The sequence below is a fragment of the Astatotilapia calliptera genome, chromosome 14 (genome assembly GCF_900246225.1).
Source record: "Astatotilapia calliptera chromosome 14, fAstCal1.2, whole genome shotgun sequence".
Taxonomy (NCBI): Eukaryota; Metazoa; Chordata; class Actinopteri; order Cichliformes; family Cichlidae; genus Astatotilapia; species Astatotilapia calliptera.
The window spans coordinates 17,509,321-17,526,022 of NC_039315.1; the positions used below are offsets into that span (position 1 = coordinate 17,509,321).

Consider the following 16,702-nt stretch of genomic DNA (forward strand, 5'->3'; position numbering starts at 1 on the left):
TCACACGGTGTAATGTTTAATACGCTTCCCTTTAAAAATTAATGCTACTATTAATCAGCAAGGTTTGCAATATTTACACACTCCTTTCGCCTGTCTCTTACCCTCCTATTTTTGCCCTCAGTCTCACCTTGGTGTTGCTGGCTTCCTTGATGGCCAGATATCCAGGAGGCAGGTTGCAGGAGATGGGGATGTTGAACTCCTGAGATGACACGCGGCCTTCTTTGAGCAGAGGCAGCCAAGAATATCCCACTAAACAAACCAAATAAACAAAAGAAATACTGAATAAAAGGCAAAAAATAACAACTACAACTACTACAGGCTGGAAAACTACCAATATCTCACCTGGGGTCTCCAGAGTCTCTTTCCTCTTTGAATTTGTCTTAGCATTAATGTCACATGTGACATGGTAAAAGGAGAAGAGAAGATGGTGCTTTTCATGGAGGTGAGTAGGAAGCTCAATCTTCACCTGAAGACAGAACAGCATTTAATGATTTATGTGCTTTAGAAAGACCTTTAAACACGTTCTTTCTAAAGGTTGATAAAGCTGATCCACTTCTAGATTCTAATTATCTTTATGTGATGAATGGAGAAACAAATATGGTCTTCACCTCATCATAGAAGTCGGGGCTCTGAGAGTGATGTAGGACGGTGGAGCAGGCTGTTGTGGTAAAGACTGGTCCTCCTGGTTTGCCATAGATGCACTGTAAAAACAGCAGTTTTCCATGATTAAAAGGACTTGAATGGAGAAAGGACGAGTCGTGTAAAGTATGCCAGAAGGCGTAGCTTTCTACCTTTAAGGGTTTTTCAACCTCTTCATCTGAGCTGCGGAACTCCACGTAGACCGAAAGGTTACGAGCCTTGAACAAGAGGACCATTGTGATGTTAATGACTAAATACGTTCAAAAGGATTGCACCGTAGCAAAACACGAAGCATATAAAAACAAAACGAAAAACTTTATTTCAGTGTCGTGGTAAATGATACTAAGGGGCATACCTTAGCAAAGCTCTTCTGACTGTCATACTTGAGATGCTTAGGGTAGACGTAGATGTGGTTTTTGTAGACGCGATGTGGCTGAATGAACTTGGTGGTGTCCTGTGCAAACTCCTCCACCTCCACTGTGGGTTGGTGTTTAGTCAGGTCTTCAAAGGGCTTCACTGGTATATAGGAGGATGTCACACAGTCTGATGGAAAAAGATGTATGTCAAACGTAGAAATGAGAAAGGGATGAGGAAAAGAAAGCAGAATGGGAACATGAACAGCAGACGTACTAGGATGCTCCATTGGAACATAGTCTAACGCGATATCCAGTGTCCCAGGAATAGTCTGTAGTTTGCTTGTCTTCTCAGCCCTGTAAAGATAAAACTTTGTGTAAAATGTGGATCCAATCTTGGAAAACTATTTGCAGACTACTTTGCTAAAGCCTGCAGGCTATCTTACCTCTTGTACTCAGACACCAGCTTTATCAGGTCATCTGTGGAAATCTTGTTGCTCTCCTGTTTGAAAAGAGGTGAGAAACGAGACTCTCGGTCCAATGCTCCATGGTTGTCCTTAAACACTGACCTTTAATGGGAAGAAAGAGATGTAAATTACCAATGGATGAGGAAAAGATTTTAGGGGAAGTTCAAAAATATTATGAATACCGGCACTAACCTGACAGACCAGGCAAATGGCATTCTGTACTTTCCCAGTTTACTACAAAACTGTTTGTTGGACTTCAAAATCTTCTGAACAGTCTGTTCAAGACACAAAAGCAGAACCATGTAGAGAGGGAAATGTTAACAAGGTCCTGCTGACATTCCTGAACACTATACCTAAATTCTAGCTGACCCTGACAGAGTGACAGACTAAATCAGAGGTTATTTAATACAGTAACTCTGGCAGCTGCTTGGATGTCTGCTGATTCACTTAGCCACTTAAACAAGGATCGCATGGACCCCTGGCCTTGGGGAAAGCCAGGAAATGTCTAGGATTAATGATGGAAAAACATCATTCCTGAACTATCTAGCTTGACTGGCATTCAGTGATGAAGATAACTCGTCTTACAGAAAAAAAAACAATTTTGCAAATGTCAATCTAAACTCTTTTACTAGATTAAGGCATTTTCCTTACAATAACAGCATGTCTCATGGCCCATTTTCCCAGTCTGCATTTAGATATAAGACACTATAAAAGCTTTAGCTCTCTGTTATTGATCAGAGGTTGATATAAATGCGGTATGAAGTCATATAAATACTGATTCAAACAGTTAGAATGAACAGAAAGGCAAAAGTTTGTTTCTGACCTTGCTGGAGTCTGTATTCTTTGTATAAGCTTCAGTTCCACAAGCAATATTTCCCATGAGCACTTTCTCCACTCTTGCGACCATCACTATGTCTGTGTGGGGGTTGGTCACTGAGAAAATGGCCTGCAGGGACACCAATGAAGAAGCATATTACAGCCTATGTACATATTAAATACAGAATAAGTAATGGAGAAAAAAAGCATTATTTTCCCCTTTTCGTGTTATATCTATAAAACCTAACTTGGAGTAATGTCCTCGTACCTGTTTGGGAAAGCAAAGCCAGTGCTCCAGGTCCAGGCTGAGGTAACAGTCACCAGGCTTCCTCTCAGCAGGAGAACACAAGCCATTTTCCTGACCTCCAACCTCCGTACCCGGAGCCCCCGTCCCGTTACTTAGGCCTCCGAGCATCTGACGCACTGCCTCGTGGTTGAGGTCTACGTGGAAGTCTGCAGATACCTTCCTCCCTTCTCGTATATCCAGTAGAGCCAGCGAAACGAAGAAGGGTTCAATCTAGTGGTGCAGATTCAGCACAGTTATTGCCTGCACATTTATTCAAAAAGCAAATTTGACAAAGCTTCACTCAGCATAATATGTCTTTTAAATGCCTTTGGAAAAAAACACTAACGTATGTCGATATGTTTTATCCTGTTTAAAAGAAAACTGCTTATTAAACAGTAACACAATAAAGCAAAATGAGTGTCTTATGCTCACATTAGTGACCGGTCCCGTTTCACTCTCGTTGACGCAGCCTTGTAGCATGAGGTTGAAAGATCGGCAAGTTGCCATAAATCTCCTGCCAAGCTTCTCCTCAAAAGGACGCACTGGTGTGCTTTCAGTGGATGAATGTTCACTTCGTGGGCTTCTCAGAGCCTGTGGTTAGTGAAACACAATTTACTCGGAGGCCAGCTTCATTTTATTCAACTACAAAGTGCAGCAATGCATAAAGTAAAAAGTAGTCTACAGTGGTTATAATGTACTCATTTGTACTTACAGGAGTGTCTGGATCGAGCGAGAAAAGATTCAACCTCTCTTCTCTTCTGGCGGAACGAATTCCTTCATCTGTCTCCGAGATATACTGCGACAGGAAAGATGGCAGGAAGTCAGAAAGAGGCAGTCAGAGAGCAGTTCATTGCAAATAATAGCTACACTAATGTAATTTATGATATCTGTAAATAGAGTGCTTTTTTCCACTTTTGCTTTGATTTGAGTGTTTCTAGCATATTCTGGTCGCCTGAATTTATAGACTGCAGTTTTCTTGAAAACAGATACAATTACATTGTTTCTTTTCAGCCTGATAAAAATCACAACAAATTTTCTTCCTCATAAAACCAGCATGCTTGCACTGACAAGTTTGTTTTCTGCTCTTCTCCTAAAGTCTCAGTATGTTTTTCAGTGTATTATAATCACCAGGTGATGATCCATGCACATAGAATATGGAGCTGTTCATGAAAACACGCCACCACCGGTACTGAGACACTTGGATGTATACTGTGCACGCATGTACTGTTAAATATGATAATACTATGTGTTGGTAGTCGTAGCTGAGTTATAACACTGACTAAAACATGTGAGCCTTTGGTGTAGCTAACCTTTGCTAGCTCTGGATTGATGCCGTTCTCTGTGGTTTCTTCATTTTCCTGCAAACAGGAGTCACTTAACGACAGGTCAAACACATCTGCAGAGAAAACAAACACAATCAGGACACCTGAGAGCGACTTTTATTTATGACTGATGGCTGACATCATTTAGTGGTTAGGAAAGTTTATCTAAGCAGGGAATTTTATGTTACAGATCATATAACATTTTCTTAAATAGCAACTCACTGGTCTAAATACACACCAACCAGAGTCAGCAGGCATATACATCTCAGAATAAAATATGACTCAATTTGTGGTATTCATGGATAATAAGGCAGGCAGGCTTCTAGAGAAATATACCCTTCAAACTGCCTGAAGCAATTTCTCCTAAAAGCCAGGCTGAACAAAAGGGCTCATTAATGTTAGGTTAACACACACCCACAGCCTGATTTAGAGGCAGGCTAACAGACCACAGAGCCATGACGGCTCTGGGCATTACATCATACCTTCACTTTTCACTGGACCAATTTTTAATACCCTATCAGTGTTTTGTGTTACGTTACAGGCTGTGGATCCATGCTCTGCCTCTCACACAACTGGCACAGAAGGATTGTTAATCACCACATCTGATGCACTGAACCAAGGTGGAGTCACTTTTGGGTATCAGATTAATTTCCTGAAAGTGATGGACTCAGTAGAAATTCCCCATTAAGGTCATGGCAAGATGACGGACATTATTTAGTCAGACAGAGAGAAAAAGGTTACACTTTCTGCTGACATCGACTATAAAATTGTGCCCATAATTTATCCAGATGCTGGAATTATGCAAAAAAAAAAAAAAGCTTAATTCTTTTACATGAACTCTTTCTCACCCTGCCGGTGTTCGTTGAGTTCCAAGCTCTTGCGGTCTTGAGCTGGTGCTTCAGGAGGACTGATCTGTAGGATACGGGTCAACGTGCTAATCCACTCCTCCATGTCCTGCTCGCTCTCTGCGGCCAGCACAAAGTACGTAACCTCGTTCATCTTCAGCTCAAAGGCATGTTTCCTTAGGCGGTTATTCTTTAGGGAAAGAATGAAAGGCAAGGAAAATCTGGTCAGGTTTAGTTCTCGGAAAATGCTATACGTTTTTGCATCTACACATGTAGTTTTTGAATGTAGGCCATTTTACTGTGTGTGACCATTCCTAGAGGCACATTTTTCAGTAGTGAGCAGAGGGTAATGTCAGTAGGGCTTTTCATTCTGCTTTATCCTAATAGGTTTTTTTTTTATTAATAGGAGTTCGAGCACAGGGCTTTTAAAATTAAAGCTTAGATCACACAACTCTAATATAAGCAGTAACCTGCAGACTGAAAATTGATGGTCAAATGTAGAAGCCCTAAAACTCCATTTCTTGGACTAACTTGATGCTGGTTCCAAAAGCAAGTCAGTCCACAGAGAGATTAGTTAAAAATGTTAAAATACCCGGTTTTACAGCAGCTATAAACATGTTTACAGGCTATAAAAACTGTATTGTTTTTAATTCACCTTTTTCGATTGTTTTGAGGCCTGAAGCTGTGAAAGCTAAGGACGTGATTGCTTAGGGCCCGCCATCATTTCATGTCATTTTTTAAACCTGGATTGCTTTGGCAACTGCACTAACAGCCACTGGATACATACATGAAAATATGAAATCGTTTGTAATCATAAACTGAGTTGAACCCACAATACAAGCGTTGCAGGTCCTGTCTGTAGATCATCTTTGGACTGCAGCATGCGTTTTGTTATTGCATGTCTGCACAGGTAACCTTGCTCTGGTGCTCGCAATTTATATACAACAAAGTTTGAAATATATAATTAATTATATATTAAAATAATTATTTCATCATTATGAAATGCACAAGTTCTTAAAAAATGTAGTAGCATTATTTGCTAGCATGTCCACATTATGACTTTTAAGTCTAAAAACATATTCATAGTTTTCATAACAGAAATCATTAAAATAGATTATTTAGGTGTTTCATCCCTTAGAATTAACACCTCCTGAAGTGTGAGGAAGTCTGGCTCTAAGCTTCTGTCCTCGATGGAGGAGATCAAGTATCTCGGGATCTCGTTGAACGAGCAGTGATGAGAGAGAGGAGCAGACTGACAGACGGATTAGTGTACCATCTGTAGTAATGTGGATGTTGTACAGGTCTGTCATGGTGAAGAGGGAGCTGAGCGAAAACTGACGCCATCGATTTATCAATCCATATATTTTCCTACCCTCAAGTATATCCAGAAGCTTCAAGTAGTGACAAAAAACTGAGACTGTGGAGGCAAGCAACAGGAATAAGCTTTCTTCGAAGGCTGGCTGGGCTCAGCATTAGGAGCATGCTCATTCGGGAGGAGCTCAAAGTGAAACTGTTACTTTTCCTCCCACCAAGTGGAAGGAGGCGGCTTGAGAATATGGCCAGAGTGCCTCCTGGGTGTTTCCTACATGAGGTGTTTCAGGCATGTCTAAATGGGAGGAGACCCTGGAGCAGACCTAAGAAACGCTGGATAGATTAGATCTCTCAGCTGGCAGGAACATCTCTGATTGCCACCAGAAAAGCTCAGTAGAAAGAGGTGCGGGCTCAGACTGCTGCCCCTTTGATCCAGACCACAGCAGGTACACAGTAGAAAATAGATCAATAGATCAATAAATATTTTAATACAGTTTCTCTACATTTATACCTTCACCCATATTTGTTTCTGTTATTTTTACTGTTGTAGCAAAGGCAGTAATAGTGAGCAACCTGTGATCATGGCAGGTTGTGCCATGGTGCAGCTTTATGTCTGGAAATACCCCTAAATCAGTCTATAATCTAATAGAGAACATTTTAGAGTGCAGATGCTTTTTATCTATGTTCTTGCTGCCTTTTTTCTTTTGTGGTAAAGTGCATGTACATGTAGAATGCACTAAAGCCTACCTGTACCACACCCGTGCATGAGTCGAGGAAGATGCACCCTTTTGGTTCCTTTGAGATCTTTTCATCTTTGTAGAAATTCATGATGTAGGAGTTATCTGTTAACTGGGTGAGCTGGAAATACCTCCTCTTGAATGACTGTCAAGACAGAAATATGATTAAAATTCATTTCCTTAGCTGAAGTAAATGAATAAGAACTTTAACAATGGGATAATGTGGATATTTTCTCATCGTGTTGAAAAGTATGTCACCAATTAAAGTCCCAGTTTAATTTCTAACAGACTGTAACAGTTCAGAAAATAAAGTAAAACCATTTTGGGTGGAAAAAAAAGTGAAAAAAGACCAGACAGAAATAAAATGCACGTGGGCATGAAAATAGATAACATCCAACACTTCCTCACCCGAACAGTGATGCTATTGTTGACTGTGCTGTTAAAGTTCCCTTTATACAGCCAGCCCGAACGAAACACACCAATCCCTCCGCCTCCCCCACCACCACCTCCACCGCCCCCTCCTCCTTTGGATGACGACAAAGAGGTGGTATCCTGCAAAAACACAACAATGACTGTGATCAGTCAAAGATGCATTAACTGTCCATTCGTTCCTCTGATAGAATGGAGCAGATGATTGATACAGGAAAGGAGAATTTCTAGACTCCTTGAATCCATCCAGTTATGCTCATAACAGCTTCCCACTGACCTGTAAATATAACTAATCTTGCAAAGTCCATTTTAACGGCTTTTAGGCTTCAATAAACTAATTTAAACATGAGCCTTGGGATGTAACCAGTATGTAATGGATTCACTCTCAAAAGCATTTCAGAGAAGAAGATCATCATTGCTGACCTCATCCTTGTCCACATCTTCATAGTCAATCTCAAAAGAGTGGGATGGCAGCTTCTCTGCTTTGTACAGTTTCCTAAAAGGAAACAGGGAAAGGTCAGGAAGATGGACAAAAAATATGGCTCTCTGGCAATGAAATATACCAACGAAAAGGGGAAATGACTTCTGGAATTAATTTAATGCGCTGCACTTGAGTTGTGCAAATGACTATGGGTGGCTGACTCAGTTCCATCGTTTTCTGTCAGGAGGTAACAATGGGCCGTCCCCTTACTCAGTCCCGCTCCACTGATTTTAAAGGATGGCCCATCTTTGTGTGCGAGCCACAGGGCGAAATGCCTTTGTGCGTGCGCCGTGAGCTGCAGACAGCGAGGCTGCAATCCGTGCTCTTGGAACCGCCCTCTACTAAAAGTCACAGAGTCGTAAAAGCTGTCCGACAATTTCTCGTGATGGACTATGTTTAGAAAAATGCTGGTAATTGTGGGCTGCCCACCGGAACAGGAATGCTAATACTGGCCAGCACAAATGAAGATCGGTCCAGCGGTGACAACCGCACACATACAGTAGCTGTATAACTGTACTCTGGCTCTCAGCCTGTAGTTCACTTCAACTTCAATCTTCAATCTGTGTGTGTACCGTTAATGTTTGGTTAAGTTGTTCGCTCAGTAAACAAACAACATAATAGTTATGTTTGCCACTTGTAAAATGACAGGACAAATGAACTTTGTGGAATGTTCTTTTTGCAACACTGTACTTGTGTTTAAGACACGTCTTGTTTGGCAGCTCATCCTGGATGTCAGTTCAGAGGTCATGTGAACTGAGTGAAAGAATATACAGTGGCAACCCATGGGATAGCATAGGGACATTCCTGTGGCTGAGAGCAGTAACAGCAGGGCCGCTCTGGGTAAGTCTCACTGGAACTGACAAAACTCAGTTTGACAGACTGACAGCCTGATTTAAATAAATTACTAACTGCTTGAATGGATGTGGCCGGATGATTGACGTTCAAAATAGCGACAAAGGGAAGTCTGAAAGTTTGTATTTCTTAAAGCTGAACGCCCTCACTCTTCAACACGAACTTTCACTTCACTTAACACTGGCCACCTTCTTGTGCTTCCTAATGACCTAATGGCCAACTACGGGTAATAAATTGTGGTTATCGCCAGTGTTAGCAGCTACTTATGGGTCTGCGTGTTCATGAGGAAAAAACTCAGCACATCATTAGTCAAGTCAAGCAAACCTGAAGACACATTTCTACTTGGTATTATTGTAAAGCAATGCACAGAAAAATCTAACTGTTCAAAAGTAAAATTTTGCTGTATGGAGATTTAATAAGAGAATTTTAACAACAAAGTAGAAGACGTACATCCATCAAAGACATTTAGCACTTTTTTATGCTACTAGTATGGCAATGTGATGCCTTCACACTTCAATAGTTTTACAATAACATCCATTTAATATAACAAAATGTTCCGTTTTCAAATGTTAAACATTTTCTGAACAGAGCTAAAACATGAGAATAAAACGCACAAACACTGTTTGTCCACAGTGTTTTACCTTGGCAGCAGCCGGTAGTCTCCGGCGTAGTCGTCATACTTGAAATGGACCACATTTAGATCAGAGTTGTAATACTTGCAGGCCTAGAGGAAAGGATGAAGATTAGGTTTAAATATTACATTTCCTAAATGATGGCCTTTCAGGGAAACACAGACCTGGAGCAGCTGAAATATTTACAGACAATGAAGAAAGCCGTACAGCGCTACATGTCATTAGATTTAAATAATAAATGGAACTAAATCAAGACTCTTTCCCCGGGGATCTTGAATATAAAGATATCTTTACATGTCTAGTTCAATCAGTTTGGCTGAACTGGTACTCTCCCAGGGAGTGTACGGTGCAGTGAAAGTCACAGACAGAGCCTGAGGTACTTTCACATCCTGCCTGCAAGTCGAACACCGTGTAACTTTTCTCCTTACTCCCCTTTTTAAAAAAGACCTTGAACATGTCACAAATTAACAAATTATAAATATAACAGACAACTTAAGCGATACAATTTTTAGCTGTATACACGCACACACACACAAAGAGTCAATTGCACATGCTAGTCTTCAGTGAGGTGTAAGTGTACTGTCTGGGGAGTTTCCGTCTTCAGAGACACTACTTCTCTACTGAGCGCTTGAGATCATGGCTAGAGGATCTGAAACAAGCACTGATATCTACACACACATCTGCTTTATTTTAAAGTCGTGGTGAAACCGCTCTGCTGATATCAGGATGGCCTACTTTAAGGTCAGTCTGAAATGAAAGACCTAACCACCATGAACCTGAAAGACATCACTTAAAACCACAGGGTCTATAACTGCGTCTGGTACACTTAGACGTACAACTTACCTGTCTGACCAGCAGACATTCAGCGTGGAGTTCTGCCCCCTCGGGAACAGTTGATTTGACAGTGCGTCTCTCCTGAGGCACTGTGGATACCTGAAAGAATAAAGGGTAGATAATGACAGGTGGTGGATGGGATACCTTACTTCAAAATGTATTTAAAATTACTGCATGATTTTAAACTATTCTATACAGTAAATCCCTCATGTAGAGAACATGACTAAGAAAAGCAGTCAGCTTCTATGTAAATGTGTAAGCAATGGGACGGCTTACTGATCACTGCTGCTGAACCTAACTTCCATGGGTAAACAGAGGTTACTGATATTAGAAAATTATTCATTCATCTTTCCACTGATTATTCAATTATGCTGTTCAGGTTGTGTGTGATTAAAAAAATCACTTAAATTTAATTTTATTGATATAGCGCCAAATCAGGACAACAGTCATCTCAAGGCGCTTTATATTGTAAGTTAAAGACCCTACAATAATACAGTGAAAGGCCCCAATGAGCAAGCACTTAGTGAGAGAAGGAAGGAAAAACTCTTTTTTAACAGGAAGAAACTTCTGGCAGAACTGGACTCGGAGTAGAGCAGCCAAATGCCGCAACCGGCTCAGGGTGAGGGAAGAGAGGCAAGACAAAAGAGGAATGCTGCTAAAATGAATCGGACTTATGTTGAATTCAACTGAATTCAAATCAAGCCAATTTCATTTTTATAGTGCCACCTTAAGGTGACTCCTGTTGTGACCTGTTGTGACCTTAAAGTGACTCCTGTTGTAAGGTAAACACAGTTTAATAAAACAGCAACGAGGGTTTAAAGTACTGTTGTCTCATCTCAGGCAGAGCAAAAAGAAGAACCATCCATCTCATATGATTCTCAGATTTAACACTTTTCAGATTTGCTCTGCCATGTTAGAAAGCACTCTATCACAAGTACTTGTATGGTGTGAATGGTGTGTATTCCTGTAGTGGGTAAACACTAATGCTGGTTCAATAGCGTCACAATACACTTACTCTTTTTGCCTCCAACATGCTGCCATTCAGCATATACGATGCTGTAGGTAAACACAACACAAGCATTTCCCACTATGAGCACATCAGCCTGCTGATGCTACCATTTAGCTTGAAGCACCACTGTGGAGCACAAGTATAGCCCCATGGTGGCAGACTCTCAGACCTATCAGGACTCCTTATAGCAATTTATAGCTTAGATAAGACTAAGCAAAAAGCTGGTCTGTTAATGTAGTAATGAAATTGTTTCTGGTCAGCTTTATTGCCATGAATATGAATAATTCAAGTCAAATCATCTAATATGCATTCCCTTTATCAGCCCTGCTTGGGCTTACAATTAATAATCTCACATGAGAATCAAACAGCTTCATTAATAAAAATGTACATTTTATGATCCATGAAAAACATCAGCATTGAATGTTTTTGCATGAAAGGAGACGCACTTTGCCTTTGTCCAATCATCTAGCCATATGCTGAGTGGACTGCCTTTCTTTCGACACTGACAAATACTCACTGTCCACCCAGCCAGTTTCCCTCACAAGTACCGAAATGTACTATCGGCTGTATAGATAAAGAAAATCGAAGAAGACTCCTTTTTTCTTTAAGCCACAAAGATTTTAGAAGCACCAGAGTCATGCATTAAGAACTACAACTCTAGCGTCCACAAGGAAATGAATCCCTTTACCACAAGCGGCTAATTAGAGCATTTTAATGTGCAGTGGCTCTATCTGAAGCAACACATTAGCACATAAATGAAGGTACTAATGAACAAACAGCTAAAGGAAGCCAGAGAGAATAAATAACTTTTTATAATGAAAAGACAGCTACATGCCCTAATAGTGAGAGTAAATGTGTTGTGCTGAGATGGAAAGTGGAACATATTGCATTTTAAACATCAGTAAATTGTTATCAAATTAAAAGCTTTGACACTTTAGTATCGTTACTGTGCACAAATATAAAATGGTGCAAATGTCTGCTAGCTTCTGGGGTTGGTAATTGTATATATACATATATATGAATATATATATGTATATGTAAAATGAAAAGTGGTTTTCTAAGGTGCTGTAGATAAATGTATAGATAGATAGTAGGGGTGCAACGATACCCGTTCGATACAGTGCTTTCGGTTCGGTATGCATATGTATTGAACAATACAAAATTTTTCATTTATTTTATCAACTTTCCTTCTGACGATGCTGTCTGTGTTGAGAGCTCAGTGGATCTGCGTTCCACTACTCCACCTAGGCTGCACTGTCGAGCGCAGATCCACTGAGCGCAGCGCAAGCTAGCGAGACAGAAGTTAAGCTCGTTGCAACTGCCTCAATGCTACCCGAAATTGAACCTCCCCCACCCTCATTCAGATCTGGCGTTTGGAACTATTTTGGTTTTCATGTGAAGCATGACCCTGATGGTAAGCACGTCATGGACAAAAGTAAAACAGTATGTCGGATGTGCCACGCAATGCTCAATTACATTGGTGGGAACTAGTGCCTTAACGTGTTGACACCATTCAGTCCCACGCACGGGGCGATCAGCGGTAACAGAGATTAACGGAGATTGGCCATGTTATAGCGTTAATGTCATTTTAACGAGGTTAACGCTGACAGCACTAGTGGGAACACAACGAATATGACTGCATTTTTACACCGACATCATCCTAGTGCAAAGACAAGTGGAAGCAGACAAAAACAACAAGCACGCATGCTACAAACTTTACCTGAGTCATTTAAACAGCCGTTAGCACATGATTCTCCTTATGGGGACCTGATATGTTTAATATGCTGCTTAGAATATACCCCAGAAGAAGCGTATAGTATAGCTTTTATTTTGGAAAGAGACATTTCTCTGTAATAAACTCTCTTTTCCAAAGATGAGTGATTTCTCCATCAGATAGATTAATTTTTTTATTACTTTGTTTCAGCAATATTAAATTTAAAAACTGTACTTTTGAGTTAAAATATATATTTATAATTTTAATAAATGACAAATTAAAAAGGCATGAACATTTTTTGGTATCAAAAAAATATCGAACCGTGACACCAAAGTATCGAACCGAACCGTGAATTTTGTGTATTGTTGCACCATAGATAGATAGATAGATAGATAGATAGATAGATAGATAGATAGATAGATAGATAGATAGATAGATAGATAGATAGATAGATAGATAGATAGATAGATAGATAGATAGATAGATAGATAGATAGATAGATAGATAGATAGATAGATAGATAGATAGATAGATAGATAGATAGATAGATAGATAGATAGATAGATAGATAGATAGATAGATAGATAGATAGATAGATAGATAGATAGATAGATAGATAGATAGATAGATAGATAGATAGATAGATAGATAGATAGATAGATAGATAGATAGATAGATAGATAGATAGATAGATAGATAGATAGATAGATAGATAGATAGATAGATAGATAGATAGATAGATAGATAGATAGATAGATAGATAGATAGATAGATAGATCTAAACCACTTCATCATTTTTATTTTATCACAATAACAGCTCACTGAAGTCCACAAAACTTCAGTTATGCATGACATATTATGATGCAATCAGGCTGCATGGAAACTACATAGAAAGGAGGTAACATTGTCATTTTTTTCTCCCTTTTTTGGACATACCAGTAACTCAGTATTGATAACCTTGAATTATTATTATTTACTTAGTTATTTAGTAGAAATGCCTCTTGGCCTCAAAAACACGACACTAGACAGAGAAAACCATGGTTCATGGACATGTCTGCTTCAATCACATTTAACGGTGAATCATACTTACTGTGAAATCATTGTCAGGAAATAGGAGCAGGTCTCTGAGAGGGTCTTCTTTACACTCATCCCCCAGTTCAGAGATGACGGTCTCGTAGTCAAGAGGATCGATTACTTTAGGCTTCTCCTGCTGCAAATGGAAAAAGAGAAATGAGTAATATTTCCTTGTGGTTAAATGTCAGATATCAGTTAGATAAAATACCACAAAGCACACCAAGGTGGCTATGAGGGTGTTATTGTGTTATTGTAGCATTTGTGTGTATCTTATTTCACACGTGCGTATTTCAGTGTGTGTGCAGTGCATATTGAAATCCATGTATACGTGTTCAGATATGTGTGTATGTCTTCTGATCTGTGAGTGTGTACTGAGATCTGTGTGTGCATATTCAGGTGTGTGTGTGTAATCAGATTTGTGAAAGTATAAATAAATGTGTAAACGTGCATTGATATTAATGGCTGAAAAGTCTTAAGGTTTTGCTGGATGCACTGAAAATATAGACAAGTCACGAGCTTTTCGACAATCATTTTTGTATAACTGGAAAGAGCTATGAGCTCAGCTTATGGTAGAAAACTCTGACATCTATTGGCAGAAAGGAGCTCACTTAAAGAGCGAGCTTAAAAGACTCAGTGTGCAGGCATCACAACATTCACTATATTATAATATTATTAATATATGATATTTGCAACCTACTTGGAGCAACAACAAGAAATTAGCTTACAGTAATTCCCTCTAACTACAGTTACCAGACTTTTATACATATTCAGAGTCCAGAGACAGGCTGGGAAAAGTTTAGATGTACTTGATATAAGAATGGCCAAACTACATGTTTTGTTTGAACGTGAAATGCAGAATTACTGTGTAAATGCCAAAAGTAAACCGAAGTAGATAAGGAGGGGAGCCTATCTCAAACAGTCTTTTACCTCTGTCAGCAGTGACAGATGAATTAAGTCAAATTAATAGCAAACCAAGATAAAACTCCATTACAAGTAAGAAAGTGGCATTCAAAACCCTACTGAAGTATAACTATAAATACATTATCAGCAAAGGTTCAAAGTAAACTGTATCAGTACTTTAACTCAGAAGTACTACAGCAACCTGGTAGAGTTTTGACAAGTAGTAGAACTGAATATGAAGTAAAAATATAACCATGGTTATTATATATTGGCTTCATCTTTAATATTATGTTCCAAATCTCTTCTCTTTGGGGAAAAAGATGGCTGTCAGGAGGGCATTCCAGCTGCATCTGTCATAATTAACAGTAACTTCATCAGTCAGTACCATCAAGTCAAAGATTCAGATGGAAATAATATTTCACAGTACATTCGAAGCCTTGTACTGCTTGGTGTCACCTTAATATTTATACAGGAGCTTCACATACTAGATATTCATCCCTGGGATCAAAATTTGTCCTCCTCTTGTTGGGAGTAACTACAGCAGGTTGTCCACATGCTCTTCAGAGTCCACTAAAAATGCAATGCAAACCTGTGAGACCTGTCATATGTACTCAGGCATCACACTTAGTTCAACATTTAAAGGTGTTAGTCACACCAAACACAAAGAATGAGAAAGCGAGAAAAAGAAGACAGGAAGGATTCAAAGAAGGTAGTTAGAACGCAAGAAAGGGCCTGAGCCCGTGAACCTGAGCTCAGAGTTAATGAACTCTTGACTTACAGACAATAGGAATAGAAGGTCTGTCTCTTTTCAAAGATTAGGCTCTTTTGGTTAAAAAGATTAAAATAGGTTTCATGGCCAGGACATTTTGAATTTTTCATCCTCCACAATCATAACTGGTAAATGGACTGGTTCTTACATAGCACTTTTCTACTCTACCCGAGCACTCAAAGCACTTTCGACAACATGCCTCATTCAACCATTCACATCTATTCATGCAAGCGCTTTTTTTCCTATTAAAGCTTTATACACATTCACATTCTGATGAATGCATCGGAGAGCAACTTTGGGTTAGTATCTTGCCCAAGGATATTTGGCATGCAGACTGTGTATACTATTCTTTTGCTATTTAAGATTATTGTCACTCTGACGAACAAAGGTGTTACCAATCAGATGCTTTCTAGATGGTATTGCATGGTTGCTCAATAGCTGATGGTGCTTTTTTGCCTGCATAATCCCAAACCACGACCGACAAAACACTCACTGTTGTACCTCTCATCTCCTCTCTGACCTCCTCCTTACAAACTGCCGACAAGTTGAACCAAAAAATTCAATGGTGGATTCATCACTCAATCTGACCTTTTACCACTGATTTTGAGCCCAGTTCTTGTGTAATTCGGCATACCTCCGCCCTTTTCTCCATGTTTCCCTTCCTTAACTATAGCTTCTTGAAAGCCACCCTTCCACTAAGACCATTTCTGATGAGGCTTGGTGACAGTAAATAGATCAACTGAAGGCTCAGTTACATCTCTCAAGTCCATTGTCACGTCTTTTCTGGATTTTTTTTTCCTCTATCTAAACAGAGGTGTTGAACTCCAGGCCTCGAGGGTCGGTGTCCTGCAGGTTTTAGATAACACCCTAGGTCAACACACCTGAATCAAATGATTAGTTCATTACCAGGCCTCTGGAGAACTTCAAGACATGTTGAGGAGGTCATTTAGCCATTTAAATCAGCTGTGGTGGATCAAGGACATATTTAAAACCTGCAGGTTACCGGCCCTCAAGGCCTGTAGTTCGACACCTGTGATCTAAAGGATGTGACTTTCAGATACTGTTCATCTAGTGCAAATAGTTTTTTAGGCCTGCACTTCTTTTGTTTTCCACTTGTCCAGTTTCCCCTAATTTTTTTAAGGACACACTGCACAACATGACGAGATATGTAAGGGCTTCGGCTTATAATTTTGGGAATCACCTTGTTGATGCAAAAATACTATTTTATACCT

The 16,702-nt window shown here is 39.7% G+C and overlaps 1 protein-coding gene across 9 annotated transcripts in view; it reads right to left on the reverse strand.

The window, feature by feature from the left end:
* The window catches only part of dock10 (dedicator of cytokinesis 10), a 65,561-nt gene that overhangs the window by 19,139 nt on the left and 29,720 nt on the right, over positions 1–16,702 (reverse strand). For all 9 annotated transcript variants that reach the window (XM_026191308.1, XM_026191313.1, XM_026191307.1 and 6 more), the window contains exons 2-21: positions 13,818–13,937; positions 10,014–10,103; positions 9,180–9,262; positions 7,629–7,701; positions 7,185–7,328; positions 6,787–6,921; positions 4,732–4,918; positions 3,872–3,957; positions 3,274–3,357; positions 2,994–3,152; positions 2,544–2,792; positions 2,283–2,405; positions 1,652–1,734; positions 1,439–1,561; positions 1,270–1,349; positions 995–1,182; positions 792–857; positions 609–701; positions 343–466; positions 128–249 (exon numbers count right to left, since the gene is read on the reverse strand). In XM_026191308.1, the coding sequence (XP_026047093.1) occupies positions 128–249; positions 343–466; positions 609–701; positions 792–857; positions 995–1,182; positions 1,270–1,349; positions 1,439–1,561; positions 1,652–1,734; positions 2,283–2,405; positions 2,544–2,792; positions 2,994–3,152; positions 3,274–3,357; positions 3,872–3,957; positions 4,732–4,918; positions 6,787–6,921; positions 7,185–7,328; positions 7,629–7,701; positions 9,180–9,262; positions 10,014–10,103; positions 13,818–13,937 (2,412 nt within the window). The remainder of the gene's footprint in view (positions 1–127; positions 250–342; positions 467–608; positions 702–791; positions 858–994; positions 1,183–1,269; positions 1,350–1,438; positions 1,562–1,651; positions 1,735–2,282; positions 2,406–2,543; positions 2,793–2,993; positions 3,153–3,273; positions 3,358–3,871; positions 3,958–4,731; positions 4,919–6,786; positions 6,922–7,184; positions 7,329–7,628; positions 7,702–9,179; positions 9,263–10,013; positions 10,104–13,817; positions 13,938–16,702) is intronic.